The 24,791-nt window shown below is 40.5% G+C and overlaps 1 protein-coding gene across 2 annotated transcripts; it reads right to left on the reverse strand.

Annotated features, from left to right (window-relative positions):
* Positions 1–6,765: 6,765 nt before the first annotated feature.
* nmur1a (neuromedin U receptor 1a) lies at positions 6,766–24,445 on the reverse strand. 2 transcript variants are annotated; one of them, XR_012593828.1, is made up of 4 exons: positions 24,309–24,445; positions 14,886–15,830; positions 7,429–10,358; positions 6,766–7,340 (listed from the first exon to the last, which is right to left on the reverse strand). XR_012593828.1 is itself a non-coding variant. In XM_074634545.1 (3 exons), the coding sequence occupies exons 2-3, from the start codon at positions 15,802–15,804 to the stop codon at positions 9,976–9,978; spliced, it is 1,302 nt and encodes a 433-aa protein (XP_074490646.1). In that variant the 5' UTR covers positions 15,805–15,830; positions 24,309–24,445; the 3' UTR covers positions 6,766–9,975. The 2 variants fall into 2 exon arrangements, 1 of the variants encoding a protein (XP_074490646.1); XM_074634545.1 differs by having other exon boundaries at positions 6,766–10,358.
* Positions 24,446–24,791: the final 346 nt, after the last annotated feature.

Consider the following 24,791-nt stretch of genomic DNA (forward strand, 5'->3'; position numbering starts at 1 on the left):
TACAATTGAGTTTGCTAAAGATTTTCAGCTATAAAATAAAGGACATCTTTATAGAGCTGTGTTTTGCGCTAACTCTGAATAATCATGGAGATCAACAGAAATTATAATCAAGAGAAATTCACATTGTTTGAGTCTATTCAGCGTCCAAGTGTTAGGCCCTACAGAAGAAAAATCATCACCATACCGCCACAGAGAATTTAGGTGTAATTCCTGATAGCAATACCTCTGACGTGGCCAAGCATTCCACCAAACACAATTAGCTCTGTTTGTGAGGTGCTGTCTGATCGTCGCTGCTCTACTGTAATTACTCCTATGATAGGTGGAGTGCCTCATGTCCACTACAATGCTCTGTTGAATTGCAGTTGCGCCACGACTTCATCACATCTCTGTCGTCGTTCAAATATCGACTAGAAATGTTTCGGAAGTGGAATACCTTCAAGCAGTCTGCTCCTCCTCAGCAGCAGCGTATCCAATCTTGTTTAGAGTTATTACATTTTTTATACTGTGCTGTACTGGTTTTAATTCTGCCACCACATTTTGCATTCCGGCAAAAATAGGCCCAAGGCATTAAGATAACAGAGAGAAAAAGCCATAGCAACAAAACATAATTGTCAGACAGTGATGGTGAAATTTACCTTATATTAATTAAACAGATTCAATAGCTGCTTTTCCACTAGCTTGTGCGTGCCAAGGACATTTTTGCTTCCATTATCAGTCTTAGATCACGGCTTGGGGGGGTTATGTTGGGGCGAGTTTCCAGTCCAGGTGCTAATGGTCCACCGATTTCCAATGAGCCAAGCAGGACTAACCATGGCCTGAGGCGGAGTCAAGGGTCATACGGTACCTGGCTTGGGCGGGGAGACGGGTGCAGCAGTAGAAATCTCAGCACAGCAGCACATTTCTCATCAACCCGGTCTTACGTATCGCTGAAGAATAACTTCAAAATGAAAAATGGACAACAGGGCTCTGCTCACTATCATGTGCAGAGGATAAATAAATCAGCTATATCATTTATAAAAATGTGTAAACTGTGTCGTTAAGGCAGCCAAGCTTTATCTGGGAAACATCATGTCTGTTCACTTTACATGGAGCTAAACTTAGTACTGAATTATGTTAAATCGTGTTCGCCGGATGAGTGTTTCAGGATGTCAAATAGTAACATTACATATCTTCTTTACGTTTATTTAACTTCAAGTTCACAGAAGAGCTGTTAAAGTTAAATATCAACTGAAATGAAAAGCCTTTCTTTAGGAGCCATACAAAGTCATTTGTTATGATTTAGGAGTATAATATGTGTAACGGGGAACCCAGATCTGTTAAATTGAGCCTGAGACATCGCCCCGCAGACAGCGGAAAGACTGCCCGGGACACCATGGTCCGGTCGCCGGAGGTTTTTGGTATTAATTAATTTTGCTAAACAGAAAAAAGTGATTCAACAGAACACATCTTACTTGTGTTATGGATTGCTCGATGGCTCCAACTATAATTCCAGTATGGTTATTTTAAGTTAGAGGAGTCTGTTTCTGTTATCTGCATTATGGGATGGGTGACTTAACATCTAGACTGCAAGTTATGGGCGGGTTTTAGGGCAAAACTTTGGGGCTATCGGCGCGATAGTAGAAACGAAGCTAGTTTTTGTTTTCATGACTTGAGGCCCGAGGCCATTAACACCATCTGGCTCGACGATAACTCTAGCTTGCAATGGCACGATAGTGGAAATGCGGCGAGTGTCTGCTTTTGTCCTTTTATGATGTTATGATTATGATTTCCATTATTTCAGCAGATGAACTGTTGATAAATTGTTTGTTTCTGTCAGGGGCGGTTTCAGTTGTTTGCTCTTGAACAATTCGACAAGACACAGTGTTGAAGGACATAACTTGAAAGTATGACAGAACAAATTGGCTCATTTCATACACGATTCAAAGAGTTCTCCATTGTTTTGCGCCAGACATTATCATGGCATCCAATATAATGTCCGTAGTTTAGCTTTAGTCTGCCTTTCTCTTGCATCTGTCTTTTTTCTCTCAATTACTCCCACCCACTGAGTTCCAGCTTAGTTGAAAACTCTGTTGAGAGTGACGTCTTACAAAAAATATAGCGACTTTGGTGCCCAAAAATATACAACTTGCACAATGGAGATATTGTCCACTTTGCTTTCATTTGAAAACTCAGACAAGATGAACAGGCTTGGTTAATCTATCCGAGGTTAATACTCTTTTTATGTGACAACATAAGACATCACCTCAGAGTTAAGCTTTAATTGCCCTCTTCCAGATGGGTCCAAGTGAAGGCTGTGTGTCTGCATTCAAAATCTACCAATGGACTCTGCTGAGAGTTGTGCCTGTGCATTGATGAGGCCTTATTTTCTGATCTTCATCTCCCCCTCAGGAGAGAGTTGGCTACGAGGTGAACACTGGCTATTATTTACAAGAGGAGTATTTCAGTGGTACCCAATATTGCTCCCAGAGTTTTAGCGATTTCTAATCTATCTTTTCAAGTGGTCCAAGGGTTTCAAGCATCTGGCACGATTCAAGAAACTTCATGGCTTGGGGTTTAATTTCAACTGTTTATAGGCATTTCAGAGAACATTTATATACAGTGTATATATATACAGTTTGAAAGACCTTTACTTGTACAGTAATCCACAGGTTTGAGTCTTATTCCGGCAAGGATTTTGTCAGTGCAGATGTCACGTTTTTATGAGTTTGACATTTTGCAATTTTACCCATGGTTATGTGACAGACTATTTAAAATGTTTTTTTACACTTTGGTTTTCGTACTGACTATACAAGATATAATGTGTTACTTAGTGAGCTTTAGAAGTGCTGGTAGGTCGATTTGTTTTACCGTTTTTATACTCATGGCAAGTTCATTGTGCAAGGTGAATAAAAGAATGGGGAAGATTAATGGTTTCCTTTGATCTTCAAGAAGCGAATTGTCAGTCGACCTCTAACCACTTTGTAATTTCACATTCAAGGTAAGTTGAGAGGAAGCTGAACCTCTCACATAGACAAAAGGTGTAATTTGAGGCCTTGACAAGCTTCTAAGGAAATCACACCAAGTTACAGCCTCCGGTGAAGTGCCCTCATTTTCATCTGACTGGAGGCAAGAAGACAATGCATGTTGCATCTAAGATGGATATTTGTGCCATGCAAATGTCCTACAAGTGTAATCAATTCTGTTGGTGGGTGTGGGTGTGTGGCCTTGTGCAATAGTACCCTGAATTAAATATTCATAAGAAGAAGACAGGCAACACAATAAGGGAAAAAGGTAGATAAATCAGCAGTGTTTGTTAGTAGAAGTTTATTAGCATCATTGCTCATTCTGTAATTACTGCGTATACTGTACATGCGACCCCCTCATAAATTTCCTTGGTAAGACAGGATGGCTTATATTGTTCACTTAAAATTGATAGCATTTTAGTTAATGGTCTAGCTGTAACCTTTTTACTGAATATCATGTACTGTGTAGTCCATATTATCACATTAAAGTGATGATCTAAAGCAGACTCTACTACATCTTGCATGAATTCCTAATGAAGGCAACTGCCGTTCCCTAAAAGCACTTGGTGCGATGGATTACACGGTTAAGATCGTGGCATTTTTAGGTTCAGTTCACAAATTCAGCAAGTGTTTAGTTTAGTTCTGTTCAACTGCAGCAGCTAACTCTGGGGCAGCTTGTAATTGTGTGCAAAGATTTTATTCAAATTTTGTTTTTTATCAATCACAGTCTCTGGTGATTTGTTTTAATGTTTTTTAATTTATTTTTATTTTGGGGATCAGCCATATTTATGATACTATACATTTTTTGCGTAGGCTTCATGTTTATGCCCACAATTATTTTCTTCATTTGGGGGAAAGGCCGGGCTAGGACTAACTCTAGTGTGACTACAGAATGAACACACTGACTAAAAACCACACAATTAATGCTTCACACCCACAGTAGTGTAGCAGCAGCTACAAAACAAAACAAAGAAAACGTGGTTGCACCAAATCATGAATGGGTTAGTTGCAATATCCAGTAAGTAAAGCACTATGTTTATTATAATTTATGTATCACACAACCTATTTATGTAGATGAGGCTCCTGAAGATGCCTTGTCTACTGAATATTATATAGTTGTGCAGCATGCTCCTGTCAATCTCCTGTTCCCTCAAATGAAGCTCTGGCACTAGATATGGCATGAAATAGTATTGCAGTGGTCTGTATTTACGGAGAGTGTTTGCTGTCAAACCATTTCTACTGTCACAAAAGATCCCAAGGCATTGCTGCAGGCACTTATTTTCTGGTTCAGTGTGCTTTACCTGGGTTTACACCATGGAGAGAATAGAACTCAATGTCAGCGCCTTCCTCGGGACTGTAGACCAACATCAACCTCCTAACCACCTGCTCTGGTTTTCTTCCTCACTATTTTGGCAGTCCACAAAAACATGGTGGGTTTAGGGCTGTTAGACATGGCACTGTAGGGCCTCATGGCACTTTTGTGAGGCCACAGAACAAGAGCTATGTTTCTGTCCAAACTTTGTTATTTTTCACAAACATGAAAGTGCTGTGTGGTTGCGTCCTGGCTGATAAGCTTGTCTGATGTCTTTTTAACCTTGAACACCAGTTAAAATCAACCAGATCACTTTATTTATCACACAAGATTTATCACATAAGACAACGTTGCGCACAGCATTGCATTTGCTACAAAACTGACACAGCTGCGAATCCCCTACAGTGAAAGAGTAAGTCTGTATTGGTATGGTGAATGAGTTCTTCCCCTTTTTCAATAGTCAATAGTCATATGTCAAGGAGGTAGACATGAAAAATGCTTTCGTTCCAGAGCACGTTGTGTCCAATAGTACATACTGGTAATGACGGTGATAATGCCTCTGGTCCAACAGAGCACTAGAGAACAGGTGCATCCATTAAATTCTGCCTGAAGTGCAGATTTAGTATTAGAAGCAGCTAAAACTATCTTGTACTGCTTTCAGCATTTCTGAGGTTGTCAGCTCTGAAAGATTTGGTAGTTTTTAAATTGCTCCAAAAGCCATTCCCCTTGGGATTATTCCATTAAAAAGGCAGCATCCTCAGTTAATAGCCTACCGATGAATACAAGTGAGAAACGGCTTCTGTGGACGTCTTACCCTTCCACATGAGTAGCTTTGAATAGGTCTGGAGGATGATTCCAATTGTATTGTTTCGTTAAACAAGTGGTAGAAGGTGGTGACGGCAACCCCACTTTACGCCCCCGGCATGATTTGGCGTTGTGGCTAGTGTGATCCAATCACAAGATGGTCTCTAGTTTAAAATATAATTTTTGTAGTTTTTGCCATCCCACGGGTCATGGTAACATTTCACTCACCAATTTACTTGCAGAGATGTGGGATGTTATGACATTGAAAAGTAAAACTCTTGGTCTTAAAGTGAATGAATATGAAAATGTGCCAAATCAGCTCTAAAGCTTTTGTCCTGCTAGTTTCGGCACCTGTTGACCTTTTTCATCAAAAAGGAACTTCTACGACTCCACTATTATGCCTTTTAACTTCCTGTCTATACCAGAGGTGCAGTGTTGTGTTGTGTTAATTGACGTCTGCTGCTTGTGATCATATTTGGCCTGCATTTTAGCAAATATCTTACCAGTGTTATAACACAACATGCAGCGTGAAACTGGAGCTGGAACAATATGAGAAACTGTCTTCTTTAAATACATACATAATAGCAGCACTAATATCCTGCACAGCGCCAGGATCAGCTGGTTATAATAGTCATGGTGACTGGTCAGAATGTGTTGCTGTGTTTGTTTTATTATGTGTTCATGATATCATAACAGATTGTCTGTCTAAGTGTGGCCATTCAAAACGTGTGTTAATACAATATTTCTTCATCCAAAACACACAACAGGGGCTCATTTGGTTAGTTACACTATTACACACAGTCCTGTTTTCCATGATGTGCTTAATTATTGTGCAACAAGCTATTCCAAAATATATCATCATTAAAATATATATTATTATATATTTCATATTGGGGTGAAAATGAGTTTTAATTCATGTGGAAGAATCAGATTCCAGACCAACAAAGTAAAAATCATCTGCTTTAGTGATTGCTTGCATGAACGTTTTCACCATTCAACTGCTATTACAACACAAAGTAAGTTGAGCTAATCGTAAACTAGTTAACGGTGAACGCAACTTTTTAATTCGATGTCTGTGGAGGATGTTGTTATGTCAGGTTATATAACTGACCTCAAAAATGTGGACACGCTCCCAACTTTAAGAAATATATAGCAGCAATTGTGAACTGATCAGGACTGTGACTTTTTATATGAATTTACTCGCCAGCAATAGCAACCAGGAGTTAAGAGACAAATATGTCCGTGCTGCACAAGGTCAATAATTATATGATTTCTTTGTTCCGTCTCTCGGTCTCCCTGCTGTCAAACATGTTGGGCAATGCAGCCTCTAGGGGTTGCTAATGGGCTTTCAGTAATCTTGTTAAAGCATGGGTAATGCCACAGCTGATCTAAACTGTAAATCAATGTTCAGTATAACAGGACAGACTTTTTAATGTTTTTTTTTAAGCATTAAAAACTGTCTGATATTGTATGATAGTATTTGAAAATGATATTTGTCATACTTTACTTACTCTTTGGGCAGCATTTCCCATATCATACGAAACTCAATGCAATCTAGACAAATGCTACACATTTTTGGCTGGAAAAAGAAGCTGATGTATTTTTTGTGCAGTGACAAGTTTGTAACAACAAAAATCCAGAAGCAGCTTCATATTAGAAATATATTTCAACTCATATTCTTTTCCATAGCGATGGATAATATCTCAGCACAAAGTACACTTTGAACAATATAAAGCATTAACACATTTAGCATAAATTACTTTAACACACAAATACTACTGTAAACAGTACACTGGGCTGAACACGGCAATACAGTATACAATATATATCCTTACAGAACAAAGCAGGTGATAAGGATCTGACAATTATAATACAAATGATTTGATATAAATAATGACATACAGTTTGGCTCACCCCTTACATCATGGACGATGACATTCACTTTTGCATGATCTAATATCCATCCATCAATTTTTTGCCCTTTTTAACGTTCTTTTATAATCCTCAGTATTTTTTTCCTACTCTCTAGTTTACCCAGAAACTTCAGTTTATTGTTACTTTACACCATTATGTTTCACACATCCTTCCTGTATTTATAATACAAGTATATATAAATGCTTTCAATCTCTTTCTGGCTTAGGGCAACTTTTTTATTCATTGGTCCACCCCGTTGTCTCAACTCAAGTGGTGGACACACTGCCTGCATGAGACGCGCGTGGCGGCTGCGTGGCGGCTGCGTGGCGGCTGCGTGGCGTGTTGTTTCGGCGTCCATGTTTACAGGTTAGAGTGGACACACAGCCAGCATGAGACGCGTGTGGCGGCTGCGTGGCGGCTGCGTGGCGGCTGCGTGGCGTGTTGTTTCGGCGTCCATGTTTACAGGTTAGAGTGGACACACTGCCCGCATGAGACGCGCGTCTATTTTATAGAATAGAAGGCTCGCGTCTCAGCTGCGAGTCCCAGCAGCAACAGACAGTGAAGGTGATCTATTGACAGTATATGGACATCATATCAGCTACATAACAGTTTACATGTCTAGACATCTGTAGAATATGTCACAGACAGTGAAAGTGATCTAGTGACAGTATATTAACTTCATACCAGCAAGACTTTACTACAGTTTCGATGTCTATCTGTAGAATATGTTACGGAGATGAAAAAAAGTAAAGACTTATTTTTAAATCAACACTTCCTGCTTTCATTTCAAAATAAAAGCCCTCAGGCGTTTTTTTCTATAGACAGAATCCCTTCATTTGTTAACACAAGGCTTTTATTCTGAAATATGAGCAGTCAGTGCTGTGGAACATGCAATCACTTTGAGAGCTCCAAGAATTGATAAAGTTTGGGGTTTAAATCAACACTTCCTGCTTTCATTTCGAAATAAAAGCCCTAAAGCGGGTTTTCTTTGCACAGAATTCCTTCATTTGTTAACACAAGGCTTTTATTCTGAAATATGTGCCGGACAGTGATGTGGAACAAGCAGTGACTTGGAAAGCATCATAAATGAATACAGTACGGAGTTTTAATTGTTGATTATTACTATTATTTACTAATTACCACACGTTTCTGAACCTTTCTCTGTCTAAAATAAATATAAATTATATTTATCATGAAGTTAAATGGCCATCAAAAGGCAAACTCTATGCAGAAAGAAAGGGCTGACAGCAGCAGCAGAAACACAGCTGACAGGCAGCCGACACGCAGCCAACACGCGTCTAGTGTGAACACCAGACTCCTGCCTCACGCAGCCACCACGCGACGCAGACGCCACGCGCTCCTGACGTTGGTGGTGTGCCCATGGCTTTATGCTGCGTTCACACCAGTGAATTTTCGCCTCGCCTTTCTTCCGTGAGTTTGACCGCAGGATCATTTGTGTTCATTTGCATGCATTACTCGCGCTAGACACTTACCTCCATGTAGACACCAGCACTGTTTCATCAACCATGGCCGAAATAACCAATATTGCTGTTTTGTACATGTTGTGGAAGTCCCAGATACATCGGAAAACCAAACGCTGTCGTGTCTCGGTTCATAACAGAGAGCCTTATTCACTGTATCTAGCAAGCCACATGTCGGCTAGATTAATCTGGTTTACTATGAACCCAAAATAAACAGATTGTACTGTTTTTTAATTGCAATAAACAGATCAATATATCGAAATAACTGCATAATGATGTAAAGTTGTAAAAAGTCCTTTGTCAGATCTGTCCGCGAGACGACAAGCAAACATTTGGATTTCTGAATGGAGTTCGAATCGATCAGTGCTAGGCTATGCTAACATTGTACAACGTCATCTAGGCATAAATACGACAGCGACATTGTTGTTTATACCATACAGTCTGTGGATTATACACATTAATTTATACACTTAGAGTTTCGTCTGGAAATATATATCTGACAAATATGAGGTACTATCGTAGCTCTGGGTGCTCACAGACAGCTGCAATATTGTTTTCCTCCATTTCTGATTCAACAACATCAGGACATCAGTGACGGCAGGAGGTGAATCTAAACGCCAATATGCTTTCGCGACACAGCGTCGCGCAAAATTATCTCTCAAGTTGAAATATTTGAACTTGCGAGAATGACGCAAATTTCACGCATTTGCGTCCTTTGCGCCATTCGCGTCCGTTTGCCTCTTTGCATTGACTTTGTATGCGATCACACCGTGCAAAAAGTTTGCTTCGTTTGGTGTGAATGCAGCATTAAGGCACGGTCACACATTCGCAAATGCAGGCGAGTGACTATCGTCTGCCGAGGAGATATTTGCCTGAAAGTTCACCAAAGTCAAACTGCATTTCGAATGCAAAGATGCAAACTTGCTTCGCCTCCAGAAGCAAATGCATTTTCGCCTCTTGGCTTGCATAGAATGGAAGTGAACGGGAGGTGAATGTTAATTTTGCATGTGTGACCGTACCTACGTTATAAATGCCAGGATTTTTGTAAACTGTATTGTCATAATTTAAACACATTTTCCAAAACTCACTAAAGTGCTTACAAAAAGTGGGTTTTCATTTAAATGGTTTTACATACACTGAACAATGGATGTTATCTATGCTGGTAAATTTAAGACGACAAGTGTGCATTCCTGCATCATTTCCTCGGGCTTGAGCGTGAATCTAAGCCTGCCCAGGCGTGTTTGAATAAAAGTATGTGATTTGCTGATTAACTTATAAAGTTTTCAAAAGCAGCACAGTAGCACTTTTTCTGCAGATCTCCCACTCAGACTATTTTAGGTAGCCTATTTAGCTAATGCACCAGAAGTGGATGTTGACGACAGTTGACGGATGCAGTGAATCAGAATGGAACACCATGACATCTTACCAACATTTCCCCCTTCAGATACCCCTTATGTTGTTTTTAACACGAAAAACAGGTTTCATCTCTCATCTTCACTTCATCTTCTGCCTCTGTTTCAACAACAGCGGCTCCATTGCTGAGTGGCGCATCACTCAGGGTGCTGCGGAGCGTCACCCGGGTAACACTGAGCGAGTGTTTTCTTGGAGCGGTGTGATGTGGTCGATGGCACATGACCTCCTTGAACATTTCTCTAAAGCGTGTGGACATGAGGTTGTACAGGATTGGGTTGACTGCTGAGCTAAGATAGAAAAACACTCCAGAGATGATGTGCACGTACTGGAAGATTTCCATGTGGTTGTCAGTCCAGTCATTGATGAAACTCCACATGAGGCGGTCAGTGTGAAACGGGGCCCAGCAGATCGCGAAAACCACCACTAAAACGACTGGAAAAACAGTAAGACACATGGGTAGAGCAGATTTTAATAGCAGTATATCAATTGATGTTTTCAACATGCTCTCTCTGCTCTCAATTAAATTGTCCCTCTGGGGGCTGTGTGTCAATGATGCGGAGAATATCAGTCGTGGTTGCACAGCCTTTGATTTAATCCTTTAAATCAGTGTTTAATAAATCTTTACATTCATAATCAAAAAATGTTTCTTTGAAATCTGTGCTTTATATCATTGGTATGCGTCACAATACTCATCCTTAACATCCCTCCTGTTTTGGAGTGGCCCTCATAAAAGAGCTTGACTGCAGGATTAAACACTAGACATGACTTGAATGCATCATCAGAAACCAAAAGCAGATTAAAAACTATGCATAAAGATTGAAGGGGGTGAACCGTCACAGTGCCAATGGAACTTTTTGTTTGTGTTATTTTGCAACAGATTGCAGTAATGTTGAAACACATCAAGGCTGTACTGCTCCCTGCAACCTCTTTAAGAGCTTTTAGTTTTTAGTTTTCAGCTTCAGATTGCCTATAAGAAATAGATCATTGTAAGATCTTAAAGGATAGCTTTGGTATTTTTCAACCTGGACCCTATTTTCCCATTTTTCTGTGTCTTAGTGACTAATGGGGACACTACTTTTGATATTGGTCCAGTATTGAGGGAGTACGCTGCAGTCGCCAGCCGCCAAACAAGCTGTATCATAATATTTTGGGGCAACCTGGTACTGTCAGTTTATGTCCACTAAAAGTGCTGGTTTTTGCCACTGACAGGCTCAGATTGTTATTGTAAGTGTCTGACAACATTACGGAAAGGACCCTACAGAGAGAGGAAACATTTTTCTTACCTTCTGTTACCTTCTGTTTTGTTATTGTGTGTCTCACTATGAGAAGTCTTGCTCTGAAATTTCCCATTGCATCCACTCTTTTAGATAACACTAAGCTAAGCCTTCTGTACTCCAACACAACAAACTCTGACAACACTTTTAGTGGACGTAAACTGACGGTACCAGGTGGACCCAAATGATTACAATACAGCTTGTTTAGCAGCTGGCGGCTACAGCGTACTCCCTCAATACTGGACCAAGTTCAACAATTGTTGTCCCCTTTAGTCTCTTAGACACAAAAACATGGGAAAATAGGATCCAGGTTGAAAAAGTCCGAAGTTATCCTTTAATTGGTGCAGCTTGTTACGGCTGAATGCCGACTTCAGCAATCGTCCCTAACAAGCAAATGTTGATGGATGCATTTCTAGAAACTAGAACTAGAAACAAAATAGGAAGCATCCTTTCACCATTTTTGTGGTAATATTATAAGTGTGGGACAAAATTAGATAATTGGTTGAAATAGCAAACATTTTTGCAATCACAATATAACAAACGCCTGGAGGGACTTTACCCTTCTGACAGATTTAAACATGATCCCTGCCCTGTACCTGATTGGACAAACGCACCACACATTGGGGTCTCATCTTTCAGTTTGTAAAACTGGAGAATCACCGCAGCTGACATGAGGGAAATCTATCTCACTGAATTTAGTTTTTATTGACGTTTGAACCGAGAAATTGGCCATGCTGTTGCTGAATCATGCTTTATTCTATATCATGTAACCATCTTCAGTAAGCATCCAATCTAATACAATACGTGGCATGACTTTGAATATTAAGTGTGTTATGAGAGCGTTTGCCTGTTTAAAAAATGTATAAAATATGTTAATTTTCACCTATTTTCCTGTATTTACCTGTATTTGTTCTGAAAAATTGTTTAATCGAACATTCAAATTCATGCAGTTCTACATGTTTTCTCCCCTACTGCTCATCAGCAGCTGGAGCTGTTTATCATGTCATCATCAAAACTGTTTTTGAGCAGCCCCCTCTGTGCTTTTCTGATCATTAGGCCTCAAGTCTTCTTGCCGTATTGATGACAATCTTCATGGATTACTCTGACCATTTTAAAAGTAGAGACCAAAAACCTTGCACTGTCTTGACTAAATGTTGCTCAAAATAAGGATGTGATAACCCCAGAGGTCTGTTGATGTCTCTGAGGAGAAGTCAGGACACAACTGTAAGTAGACTTATCTCAACATCTGCCCCTGTGCAGCCAGGCATCTGAGAGCATAGAAATCAATGTCATAACACTATCTTAAGATAAGGTAGAAATTAATAACCTTTACACAGCCCATGCTCATAGACCATGAAAGACGTTCACCTCTACATCTGTTTTCACCTTCACCTATGAGCAATATAAAAGCACATGTGGGCTACGTCATTAAGCTTATATGACCAACCCCGTTATATCTGAACGTGTCTGTGTGTCATACCAGGTAATATATGCATGGTTGGTGTCACCTTTCATGATCATATCATATTTATTCATGTTCATGAGCAGCTTTCAAGCATCACTAAGATATGTTGCGGGGAAATGTAATGCCACATGGATTACACTTTTATCAACATATCAGACACACAGAAAATATCTACAAAATGTTCACATCTAAAATGTTGAATTAATTATTCCTAAATGATACAAATTGATGCAGCAGCTGCATCTGATTGAAGTGTTATTTCCTGATTTTGACTGTAATAAGCTTCATTTACATTTATTTTCATTAAATAGACAACAGCTGTCAGGTGTTTCTGATTTAGATATTCCTCTCCTTCTAGGTCAGTTTATATATTATTGTTTGATTGAAACTATTTTTTGATTACTCAATGTTTTTGTCCGTTTTTGTCAATATCATTTTTGTAAACCGTGCCCTTTGATTTAGTTTTTCTACACAGCATTCATATGCACATGCATGCATTCCCCTTGGAGCATTCTGATGGCAACCGAATCCGCCACTTAAATGTAAGTAATTGGAAAAAAACACACACAATGTATTACAATTTGCAGAATGTCATCTCAATGCCTTCAGTTTCTTTCATAAATTAAACTCCCAGTGATTTATAAGTATCCAGGACCTGCTTTCCAAAAATTTAGTCGTGAAAGACAAGCATTGCAATGAAAAAATTAAAGCAAAGCGGAGAGCAAAGCAACGAAGCGTCTGCACAGGAGGATAAAGAGGACGTTTTTGTCATAACTGAATGGATCATTGGGTCCCTGGAACATTATTTAGGCTGTGTCCGAAATCACTTCCCTACTCCCTACTCACTAACTAGGGACTATGTAGAGGACGTGTGGACAGTGAGCTCATCTACAAAATTAAAAAACACTTTCAGACACTTCTCAGGTCATTTGCCCTGCACCAGTAATTACGTCTCTGCTGTCACACAATTAAAACACTAGATCAACGTCCGCTGGTGAACCATCCATCATAAATTCCAACATAATTTTTTGTAATAAATACATACGGTAAGCTATTTTGTTCAGTTGCCTCTTAGCAAAATGCTCTGAGTGAATTTAAGTTCCCCTGGTAAGTAGTGATGCAGAGTATATGTATAGGGCTTTTATTTTGAAAGGTAGGAACGGAAGGAGTAAAGCAGTTGTCAATGTGGGGGCAATTAGTGTATTTTCCAGTGGGCTACTTCCGGGTCTGAGTAGTGAAGTCAGTGAGGAAGTGCCTTGAACTTGCATTCTTTCTAACAGCCAGCAGGGGGCGACTCCTCTGGTTGCAAAAAGAAGTTTGATTGTATAGAAGTCTATGAGAAAATGACTGTACTTCTCACTTGATTTATTACCTCAGTAAACATTGTAAACATGAGTTTATGGTTTCAATCGCTACTTTCAAGTCTTGTTCAATACAGCATGATGATCATTTAGTAAATTATGGTCCCATTTATGGTAAAAAAGACCTTTAAGCAGGGTATGCTTTAGGGCGTGGCTACCTCGTGATCGACAGGTCGTGCCACGGTGTTGTCCAGTCTGGGAGTTGTCTGTGATTTGTCTTACAACGTTAACCTTTTCACAGTGTGTTTTCTGTCCCTGAAAGTTAATTGTAACATTTTGGTTGCCTAAGAGTGCCTTGTTCAGCGTTAGGTTGTACTTAGCTCCACCGTCTTGTGTCACGTCTGGTTGCAAAAAAGCCAAAATGCCAAACTCAAGGCTGCAAAAGGCAGTCCACAAACCAATGGATGACTTCACGGTGACTACGTCCTCTTCTTATGCAGTCTATAGTATTTTCTCAAATGAATGAATACAAAGTACTTTGTGGCCGTTTGTGTTGTGTTTTGCTGCTCTGACCACAACTCATGAATTTGCCTTAATCATGCTGCTCTCTCTCCTCTCATTCATCTGACATTTTTCCTTCAGCGCAATGCATGATGGTATATAGTGCTTGGTTAGTGACCATCGATCGTACACTTCTTTTCACAATGCATTGTGGGATACTTTCAGTCCACTATATGGGGATACGTTTGGACAGTAGGCTATTACAAAATGGCGAACTCTCTATAGAGTCTACTATATAGTGAGTCACTATGCAGGTATAGTCTACTATATAGTGAGTAATGAGTGGTTTCGGACACAGCCCAAGTTTTTTTTTCTACTATGTGACCCCAGAGGGCCTCCGTACTTGTTTGATACTCACACAACATTTTCGTGACCTGCCGGCGCCGTGCCTTCTGCTGCTGTGTTCGGATGTTACAGAAGCTATCCTGTCCAAAGCCCGTCTTCGCCTCCAGTGTCTGACGCATCTTCTCCTGCTTCAGCTGCAACCCAATGAGCAGGTAGAGAGCGCTGATGGTGAACATGGGCAGCATGAAAAATAGCAAGGTGGTCACCTGGATGGTCAGGTTGTAAATCCAGCGCGGTTTTACCAGCATACAGATCGCTGAGTCAGGGATCTCCACGGTTATGTTCCCAGCAGGGCCGGTGGAGCAATTGTGAAGGACGGCGATGCCATGCAGACTTGTGTTTGGCAAAGCACACAACACCGACACACCCCACACCGTAAGGATGACCCGCTTAGCATGGGTGCGCGTTACGACGTACTTTGCGCGTAGCGGGTGCACCACAGCGATGTAACGCTCCACACTCAGCGCTGTCACGTTGAGGATAGACGCCAAGCAAACAGTCTCGAATATGAACGTTTTAAAGTAGCAGCCGACCTTCCCCAGGAGGAAAGGGTAGTTCTGCCACAGCTCATACAGCTCTAATGGCATGCCGAGCAGCAGCACCAGCAGGTCTGACACCGCCAGGCTGAACAAGTAGTAGTTTGTTGGTGTCCACATCACTTTGTTGCGTGCAATGACAGTGCACGTCAGCGCATTCCCCACCACTCCTACCAGGAAGATGACCAGGTAGTTGAGGCAGACGGGAAGGAACCAAGGAGATCGACGAGGCCCCAGATATTTCTCCAGGTACTCTTCCTCTGTCAGACATGCGTCATTCAGATCAATGTGGCTTCCGTTCACCACCGAGGTCAGATTGATACACTTTTCCCCCGGAGGACAAAGCCAACCACCTTTTTCAGCCATTAGATCAAAAGAGCAGTTATAAGCTGACATCCTGCTGAAGTGATCAGACTCGCTCTCTGAGAAAAAAAAAGATTAAACAGACATCAGTATTAAATGCCATTTTAGAGCAAAGGTTGTGAACACACATGAGACAAATTTAAAGGTAATGACATTTATAATCAAAATAGATTTCTAATCATGGTTGAGCAGATGAGCACAAATGAGGAAAGAATTGCTTCACATCTTGACATTATGTTTCCTGACCAGTTTCGAAAAATCTGAATTAGATTAGCTATGACTGCTGTTTCTGCTAATGAGTTTTGAATTGACAATTTTGACAGTAAACAGAAGGCTGAGTGATTGATTAAGCTTGATTTGCCATCTGTTTCCTGCCATTGTAGTAGAACTCAAAAACTTTGCTTCGGTGCTTCATTGAACACAAATATGCAGAATATTCTTGAAACTAATTGCAAAGTAACCATCAGAGGCATCACTTTGTTGATGCCAGTCAGCAGTCAGACACTCTGTAAAATACAGTAAATATTGTTATGTTATCATTAAATCAATTTGTTTAATGAGAAAGGGGTCATTTGCAGGGCTAGTACTCGAGTCCGGTCTCGGTCTTGAGATCACTTTTTTGAAATCTTGCGCTTGTCTTGGATTTGTGCCTTGTTGGACTAGGACATGTCTTGGTCTCAAATCGAATACTCTGCGGCGCACTGACCGGAAATTACGATCGCAACATTTGACCGTGCCTCGCTACCCGCCAAAATATCTTCTGAAAAAAAATGAAAGCAGAGTGGAAATTACGTTTCCAACGTCGTCGCCTACGCCTACGATGTGTCCTCCTGTTGGCTGAAAATGCACCGGTATGTTTACGTATTGTATTGTTTTATTCTGTTATCTATGTATGTCTGAATAGTGGTCGTGGCTCCGCCCCTTCCGCTACGTAGTCAAGATGGCGACAGTTGAGTGTGGAAAGTGTCCAGCGTTCCACACTCAACGATCTGACCGTTTTGAGTACAACATCCGGGTACTTTGAGTGCACTGCATTTTGCCGTACTTCCCAATTGGAATGCATTTATGCACTCAAAGTAGTGAGTGTAAGTACAGAAGTATGCGGATTGGAACACACCGCAGGTATTTTCCCCTGGAGTTGGTGGAGATCAAAACAAAGCTGAAAGGAGAATTAATATTGGACTTACATTCGCCTGAAACAAGAATTCTATTTTTTCTATTTTTGAAAAAAGGGGGTTGGTAATTTCTTAAAACAGCTGGGCACTGTAGTTTCTGGCAAACATTACTCAAACAGGAGTAAATAGCGCATGTTTTAGGGACTATTTTCGATCATGGATGAATACACATTTGGTAAGAATTTACGGCTACAGTCTGTCTTTATGGTAACGAAGGAACACGTCACCAGTGCTTCACATGTTGCTCATTGATGTGTTTTTAGTAATTTTGCACAACAATGGAGTACTATGACACAGAGGAATGAGCTATTGTATATCAGGCTTCATGTACAATTTATTGTTAGTTTTGGTCTTTTCATGGGATTTATTGACAACGAAAAAAATAAGGAATATTACTAAATGTATCATTTCACTTTAGCATTTCTTCAAACTGTCCAATAAGTAGAAATGTTTCACTGGCAAGAGGACGGGGAAATTGCAGTCAGAGGATTTGTAGCAAGAGCACTTATAGAGACATGCAATAAAAGGTCTTATGTGAGTCTTCATTCCATTACCTTGACAATGTAAAGCTCAGTGGGTGGAGAGTGGCCGTGGCGGGGGCTCTATTCCTTCTGTGAGTCAGGTACATAATGAATGACAGCGTTCTGAGTTTGTCTCCCTTCTGGGAGACCCTTTCTATTAACTGTACAGTGTGTACTCAAAGCACTGAGTCACTCGGTTATAGTGGCCCATCATTGTAGATGTAATAGTATTATATCACTTCCTGCGAGGATACTACTTCTTCAGTTCGTTATATATCCAGAGCAGATTCACTGAGCCACGCATTGACACCTGGAGGTTGTCCAGTACAAAGTCTGATCTGTTGGCAGCTGGACTGCAATCTGTTTAATAGTACATTTTGGGAAATGGGTGGAATCTGTGTAAAAAGGACAATTAGCTTTTTGGGGGGTCAGGGTTGAGGGGGTGTTACGTGCCAGACTATTTCTTCGCAAGGACCGGTTGCCAAGCAACCAGTAGAGACCCCAAATTACCATTCCCAGCCGAGACATTTTCGGCACATAACGGAAAAAATATGTAGTTATGTACACTTTGGTCAAATACAGATTAAACACGTGAGATATAATGTGTTATTTAGTGAACTTTAGAGCTGTCGGTGGGTGGATTTTTTAGATTTCCCTTTAAAGAGAACCAGACTAGCTTTCTTTAACCTTTAGGCCACTGCTTGTGCATTACAGTGGCATATCAGCAAATTTTCATCGTCAGCAGTATGTCCTTGAGGTGTACTGTACCTGCTGTTCAAAGGAACACACATCAGAAAGCAGTGATATATTACATCTTTGGAGGCTTTTGAAGTTCCAGTTGGAGGAAAGTAATTTGGTAATAACTATATTCCAGCGTGAAGGGCTTTATAGGAACTTGGAGAAGATTAAAGTTAAAAACATCCGTCATGTTGATAATTCCATCATTAAATGGAAAGGATTTTTGATATATTATTGATTTGTAAGTTAATAACATAAGAATGTTTGATGAAATGCTTACAGTGGAGCTTCTGTTGCTTCTGGCAGACTTGAGCTGATGTAGGAGAAAAAGGAACTAGTCAGTTAGCTGAATATTAATTTCTAACTTCAAGGTAAAATATAACGATATTTACATTTTTCCAAGTGAGCGCTGCATAATGAGAAAGACAGGAAAACGCTTTCCTGACAGTTTAATGAATGACCATCGAGGATAAGCAGACTTTTCCATACATTTACATATATCAGTCAGAGGTCTTTCCTATCTCCGGCAGAGAGTTACTGTGTTGTGTATTTCATCAGGATGCATTTTGTGTCTATACAGATGGTTTTAATGGGGTCTGAGCAATTTCGTTCTATAACTGTGGCCTCTATTCTCCTAATATATAAACGTGTATAAATTCAGTACTGTAAGGCACAAGCAAGTTATTATTTTGAGCACAACATTGGCTATTTGAGTATGTATGCGGCAGTGATATCACATGATATTGTAAAATGGTATAAGGCCTAGAAGTCAGAAGAAAAAGAAAAACAGAATTTGAATGTTTCAAGATTTCAATCATTTTCTATTACACAGACAAACAGAACTGTTTACATTTTTATCTATCCATCTATTTAATCTATTATTTATGTCTATTCACTCTCTGAAGCTCACTTCTACAGTATGATGTAGTAGATTTCTTAATGCTCATCTTACACCATAGATCTCTCCAATCGCTTTTGTAAATCGCCGATGCGCCATTTTGCAACCGTTATTGCCGTAGTGCTTTGTACACTGAGTCAATATGTCTGCCAGAAATATTATTCACCAAAGCAGTAACGTTAAAGAGTTGTTTGTGTAGTCAGCATTAGATAAATAAATACATATAACATCGGATTATCGCTTTTATTATTTTCTGAAAATAACACCGTGTTTCCTTGATGGATTACCAAACCTCTGAATGGATTATAATCCTGTGTTCACACTACGACGACAACGCGACATTACAAGTCATTTTCAATTGAAGCCGGTGACATGAAGCTACAAACTGACGCCCGACATTGTCGCCGCCTGACGCGCTACAAATAAAGTTGAGCTGGTCTCAACTTTTTACCAGTGCTCCAATGACTCAGTAAATCGTCAACCAAACATATGTTTTTGATTCACCCTGTTCCGTTCCAATTAAAAAAAAAAAAATGCCGTTAACCAGTCCACAGTGCAATTTAACAACATAACTACGTCAACGAGCTCTTGAGCGAACTGGCCACACTGATCGTTTTGTTGCTGGTAGTGTGAACATAACATAAGAACAAGTGACGGATTGTTGTAACGGCGCAGGCTGTTCTCATACACCGTTCATAGCAGTACCTACTCTACGAAAAGTAAATGCACTGTAATTCGTATACATCCCACAAAATCAATTCATACGTAATCCACGTAATTGTGAACAAGTTTAAATAGCTGCGAAAGCCGTGTAGGGAGGAGGTCGTGGTGGATGGGTCAGTCAAAAAACACCAGACTTTTTCCCAGGAGACTGCGGTTCGTGTCCTGTGTGAAACCAGAAGTCAACGTTGATGTATTTGTCACGTAACTTCCGTACTTAAGTTACGGCACTTCCGGAGTTATTTTAACCCAAACCACGATATTTTCCTAAACCTAACTGAGTATTTTTTGTCACAGAACTTCCATACTTAAAGGGACTATTTGTAACTTTCAGAAATGCTTGTTAACAGCGACACCTGTGGCCTTGAAATCAACGAAAGTCAGCGTCGGGCTCGCGCTTGTGCTCGCTCTAAATAAACCTGAACGAGCATCGCTCAACACAGTGAGGCGACACACGTCAGCTAAAACCACAATATCACGCTATATTTCACCTGCTTGGCAGTAATGTTAGCTGACCAGACGAAGGTCTCTCTATGAACATGATTTAGATTTGATCCTAGTGTTGGCTTTTCCTGCCTCAGTGCAGGCTGAGGCAGCGGGGCTCTGCAGCGTGTCTCCCTGCTCTCTCCGCCCGCAGCCGGAGAGAGCAGGGAGACACCGGCACCCGGTCGGTAACAAGATGACAACGTAACTCTCTGCAGAGTCCCGTCACTTCACAAGACACGGGAAACCTCTGTTGGTCTGGAAGAGCTGCAGCAGTTATTTCTGCCCAAACGTCCACTGTACATTCACTAGATATTCTCAGAGCTAAACTAACTCTTCTGCAGTGTGGAGTGAGCGCGCGTTCACGTCTAGAGGTGGAGCGAGCTGAGCGAGAACGCGCGCGCTGTCTGAGTGAAGGCAAGCAGGCAGAGGAGGAGAGGCAGCGGCCACACGCGAACGCGCATATGCGAGCAGCATGTGTCCCGACCCGCTACATTTATACGCTTAAAAAGTTACAAACAGTCCCTTTAAGATATGCCACTTCTGGTGCGGCGTAACCACTTCTGGTTTGTCGTAACTCAACCACGATCTTTTCCTAATCCTAACTAAGTAGTTTTTCCTATAAAGATGGAAGTTTATTTTGAAAAGACTGGAGTGGTATGCTGGACATTTGTAAGAAAACGCACAAAAAATGAAGAATAACTTTTCGTAAGATACCAAACATATCGTTGCATGAGTACACTTTGAACGGCGGAACGGTGCACTGCAGGACAATTTTTAAATTAAGTCGCTAAATGCATCCGTTACAGAGACGTTATTAAAAGTCTGAAGTGAGTGCTTTTGCAATCACGGGAGACTTCCACGACCCCAGAGTTAAACCCAATCAGTGGTAAGGCATGTTGTCAGCGTACAGTGGAAGCATATCCACTGCATTATAACGAGCTGCATACCATAAACCATTTCCCTGTGGCTTTAGAGTGCAGCCACTACTGTGCCATACACTCCTTATTTTATCAATTGGATTTTCGTACTATAGCCCCAGGTGGCTGAACATCTTTTAGAAACTATATTAGCATCTTCTGCGGATGGAAAGCTCATAGACAGGCTTAGGGTGTAGCATATTGGTACTCTGTCCAATGCATATTCCAAATAATAACATAGTATGCTTCATAAAATAGATATACTGTAATGAATATTTAAGTTCTGCAGGATCCAGGATCAGCAGTGGCTTTGATATATTTATGGATGATGCATCATATCTTCCTCATGAGCATTCTGCAAGTCATGTATATCTAATACTCTAGTTAAAATGTCTCCCTAACTCTACATCGTTTTGGATTCATTGCAATATTTTATGCTAAGCACATCTCAAGTTGATTGCCGTGCCCATCTGAGAGTCATGACTTGTGAAAACGCACTTTGTCCCAAAACTAATTAAAGAAAGTGTCTGTCAGGTAAAGGATTTTAAACTGCATTTGATCACCTGTTGGCCACATATGGACATTTCTCAGGTTATGTGGTAGATTATAGTCCGGTCTCATGGGAAGACGTATAAGTAGCACAACATTACAAAGACATTCCGCGTGTCATGAGGATTTTAGGCTTTTTGCGTGTCTTTTGTATGCCGCCCTCCGCGTGCCATTTGTACGCCACGCATCAAAAGTGCGGTAAGGTACACAGTTAGGTTTAGGCAACAAAACCACTTAGTTAGGTTTATGAATAGGCGTCATAATTGGACTTAAAATAAGTACGTAAACTAAGTAAAATATGTATGGAAAACACATCACACACGTCATTAAAAAACGTGCCAAACCTAACCTAGTAACGTAACTTACAAAACAAAACACTGGTCTTGAACAAAGGTCTCCTGGTTAAAAGTTGTGTGTCTGTCGGACCCATACACCTCCCCCGCCCGCCATGTGTTTACGTTGCAGTCAGTACAGACTACATAGACCAAAAGCAAGAAAGGCGTTCTTATTGCACGTTAAATGCCTTGCGTATTATTGTGTCATTCATACGCCTTTTTCGTGCGAACGGGCTGTATAGTCAATCAGTAAAGATCTCCAGTGGGAAATGTATCTGCTTTTGAATGGAATGATTAAAGGCCATTCTCCGGCTTCCTCCTACAGTCCAAAGACATGCAGGTTAGGTTAATTGTTGACTTTAAATTTCCCGTAGGTGTGACTGTGAGTGTGAATTGTTGTCTGTCTCTGTGTCCCAGCCCTGTGATAGTCTGGCGACCTGTCCAGGGTGTAAACATACAATACAAATCCATTTACTGAACACAACTGTGCTGCAGTTGTTGACTATTACTTGCAGTGGATGCAATAAGATGCAGAACTTTTACAATGGTTCTGTCTTTATAAGGGCTGCCTAGATTATACAGCTCATTACAAACAGTACAGCTTGCCAATCCAGTGACCAGAAGCAGCTTTGGCTCTGGGCTAACTACAAAACTCATCAGCATCCATGAAAGCAGCTTTCACTCCAACACCAAATTCATATCTAGTCTACAACTGTTAACCCACTCACATGAGACTCTAAGAAACTATCCATCCCCTTGCCTAGAAGGCAAGACATCTTTCGGTTTCCCTGGGAGCCAAGGGAGTATCTGACAAATGGCTGAATAGTGTGTTGCTTAACTAAAGTGGAAAAAAGGAGCAGCAGATGGAGAGCGAGGGCCAGTCTGCCATAGTTCTCGTCTCTGGAGAGCAGACATCGTTATGTTTTTCTCTCTCTTCAGAATTGTGCCATGAATAATCCACATCACAAGTTCAAATCATGTGCCTTGAGAAAAGTGAACAGATCAAAAATAACAACCATCTTTTGCACCAAAGTCAACGTGACACTGCTACTGATGAGTCAAAAATTGCTGAATTTAAAAGTGCATGAATGCCAGCTGCTTACTTTTACTCAGTTATGTTTCTATGTAGTCTGTAGAAATCGTGCAAAACCTGAAAGTGGAATTTCTCAGATGCTCCTCTCTGCCCTCAAGTCATGTTAAGCTAAAACTTTAATAACACTGCAGACATCCATCACTTGATGCACTGAGACAGGCCATCTCTGTGTCTATTCTGTGTGAGCATACAGCACCTTTTATGACTTCATTTGATATTTATGCTCCCTCTTCACAATTATGACTCCAATGATGAGCTTTTCTGGTCACTGTCATTTTCTTTTTATTTGTACAGTTATACTTATTTATTCATATTTGGTATGTTACAACGTTAAAAGCAGAAGGAGGAAAGAGAGTCTAGGAGAGAGATGACCTATTTGTGTTTAAACTCAGCATATCCTATTTACATTGTATGATTTTTGGCTGGATGAGCCACCAGGGCACTGAGCAAGTTTGCATTTCGTAAGCCAGGATCAAATATTTGTTTTTCTTGGGTAGATTCTGTACTCCAATGACATTTCAGGGTTTTACTTCGATTACTTTTCCTCCCACAATCCTGTTACGCTAATCTTGGCAGTGGCTTTAACAGACAGACACCACTTTGGTAATGACAGACTAGACACAAATTAAATTATAGCCTCGGTGTTGTAGCCCAAGCAAATTTTATTTTGTTGGTTTCACGCGCAAATATTACAGAGATAAACAGAATGAACAAAAAAGTCCAATAATGTGCATTGTCCCTGTTATTTATTAACAAAATGTTAAAATATCAGTATTCACATACAGGAGATTGTATCTGTTTAGTGAAGCCCCGGCATGCTCCTTTTATCATATTAGCTTCTAATAATAAAAGGATGTGAAGGGATTTTAATATGTGATATCTATTATTCCATGTTGTAAAAACAACCCTAGCATTGAAACAAAAGTTAAAAAAAAGGTGAACTGCAAAAGTATAGACTGGTTGATTACATGAGAATACCCACCAGGATGCTCTATATGTTTGAGGCACTGGATCATGAAGTGATTTTTATAGTAGATACACATTACAGTGATTTATCCCTAAACTCATGATAAATAGCTTTTTCAAAGAGCATAAATCTTCTTACCTGTGATGTGTTCCCTCGCTGTTATTCCCCGGTGTAAACAATGTGCTGCTCTCTCCGTCCACTCTCCTCCTGGTCTGTCGCTCACTCCTCAAGCCTCACTGACGATCACACACATACAGTACACACACACACGCTCTATCACTCTGTCATTCTCCCTCACCTCCACCCTCTCTATACCACCCATTCAAACCTACATTTATAATTCTGCCCACACTTACTAGTATAATTACTGTAATGTTGATATGATAACGACATGAGTGAGTTTCACAGAACAACACACTAATGCATGAGTACTGAGCTTCAGATCTTACAGTCTGAACTACTTACAGACTTTTTGCAGTCAATTAGTGCTCATGTCTATTCATCTCTTCATGAGTCTGGCTTACCTATCTCCTGACTGAAAAGTAGTTGTATTACTGCGCTGGCATATATCTTTTCCCTGTGTCCTGCATGTGTGCTTCTGCAACCCGAAGATGACGGGGA

The sequence above is a fragment of the Sebastes fasciatus genome, chromosome 5 (assembly GCF_043250625.1).
Source record: "Sebastes fasciatus isolate fSebFas1 chromosome 5, fSebFas1.pri, whole genome shotgun sequence".
Taxonomy (NCBI): domain Eukaryota; kingdom Metazoa; phylum Chordata; class Actinopteri; order Perciformes; family Sebastidae; genus Sebastes; species Sebastes fasciatus.

Excerpts from the sequence above, each read along its gene's own strand:
- nmur1a (XM_074634545.1), bottom strand. The coding sequence starts at position 15,804 with ATGTCAGCTTATAACTGCTCTTTTGATCTAATGGCTGAAAAAGGTGGT. Across the intron at positions 10,359-14,885 it reads GCAGGTCACGAAAATGTTGT|TCGTTTTAGTGGTGGTTTTC; the intron begins GTGAGTATCAAA and ends CTGTTTTTCCAG.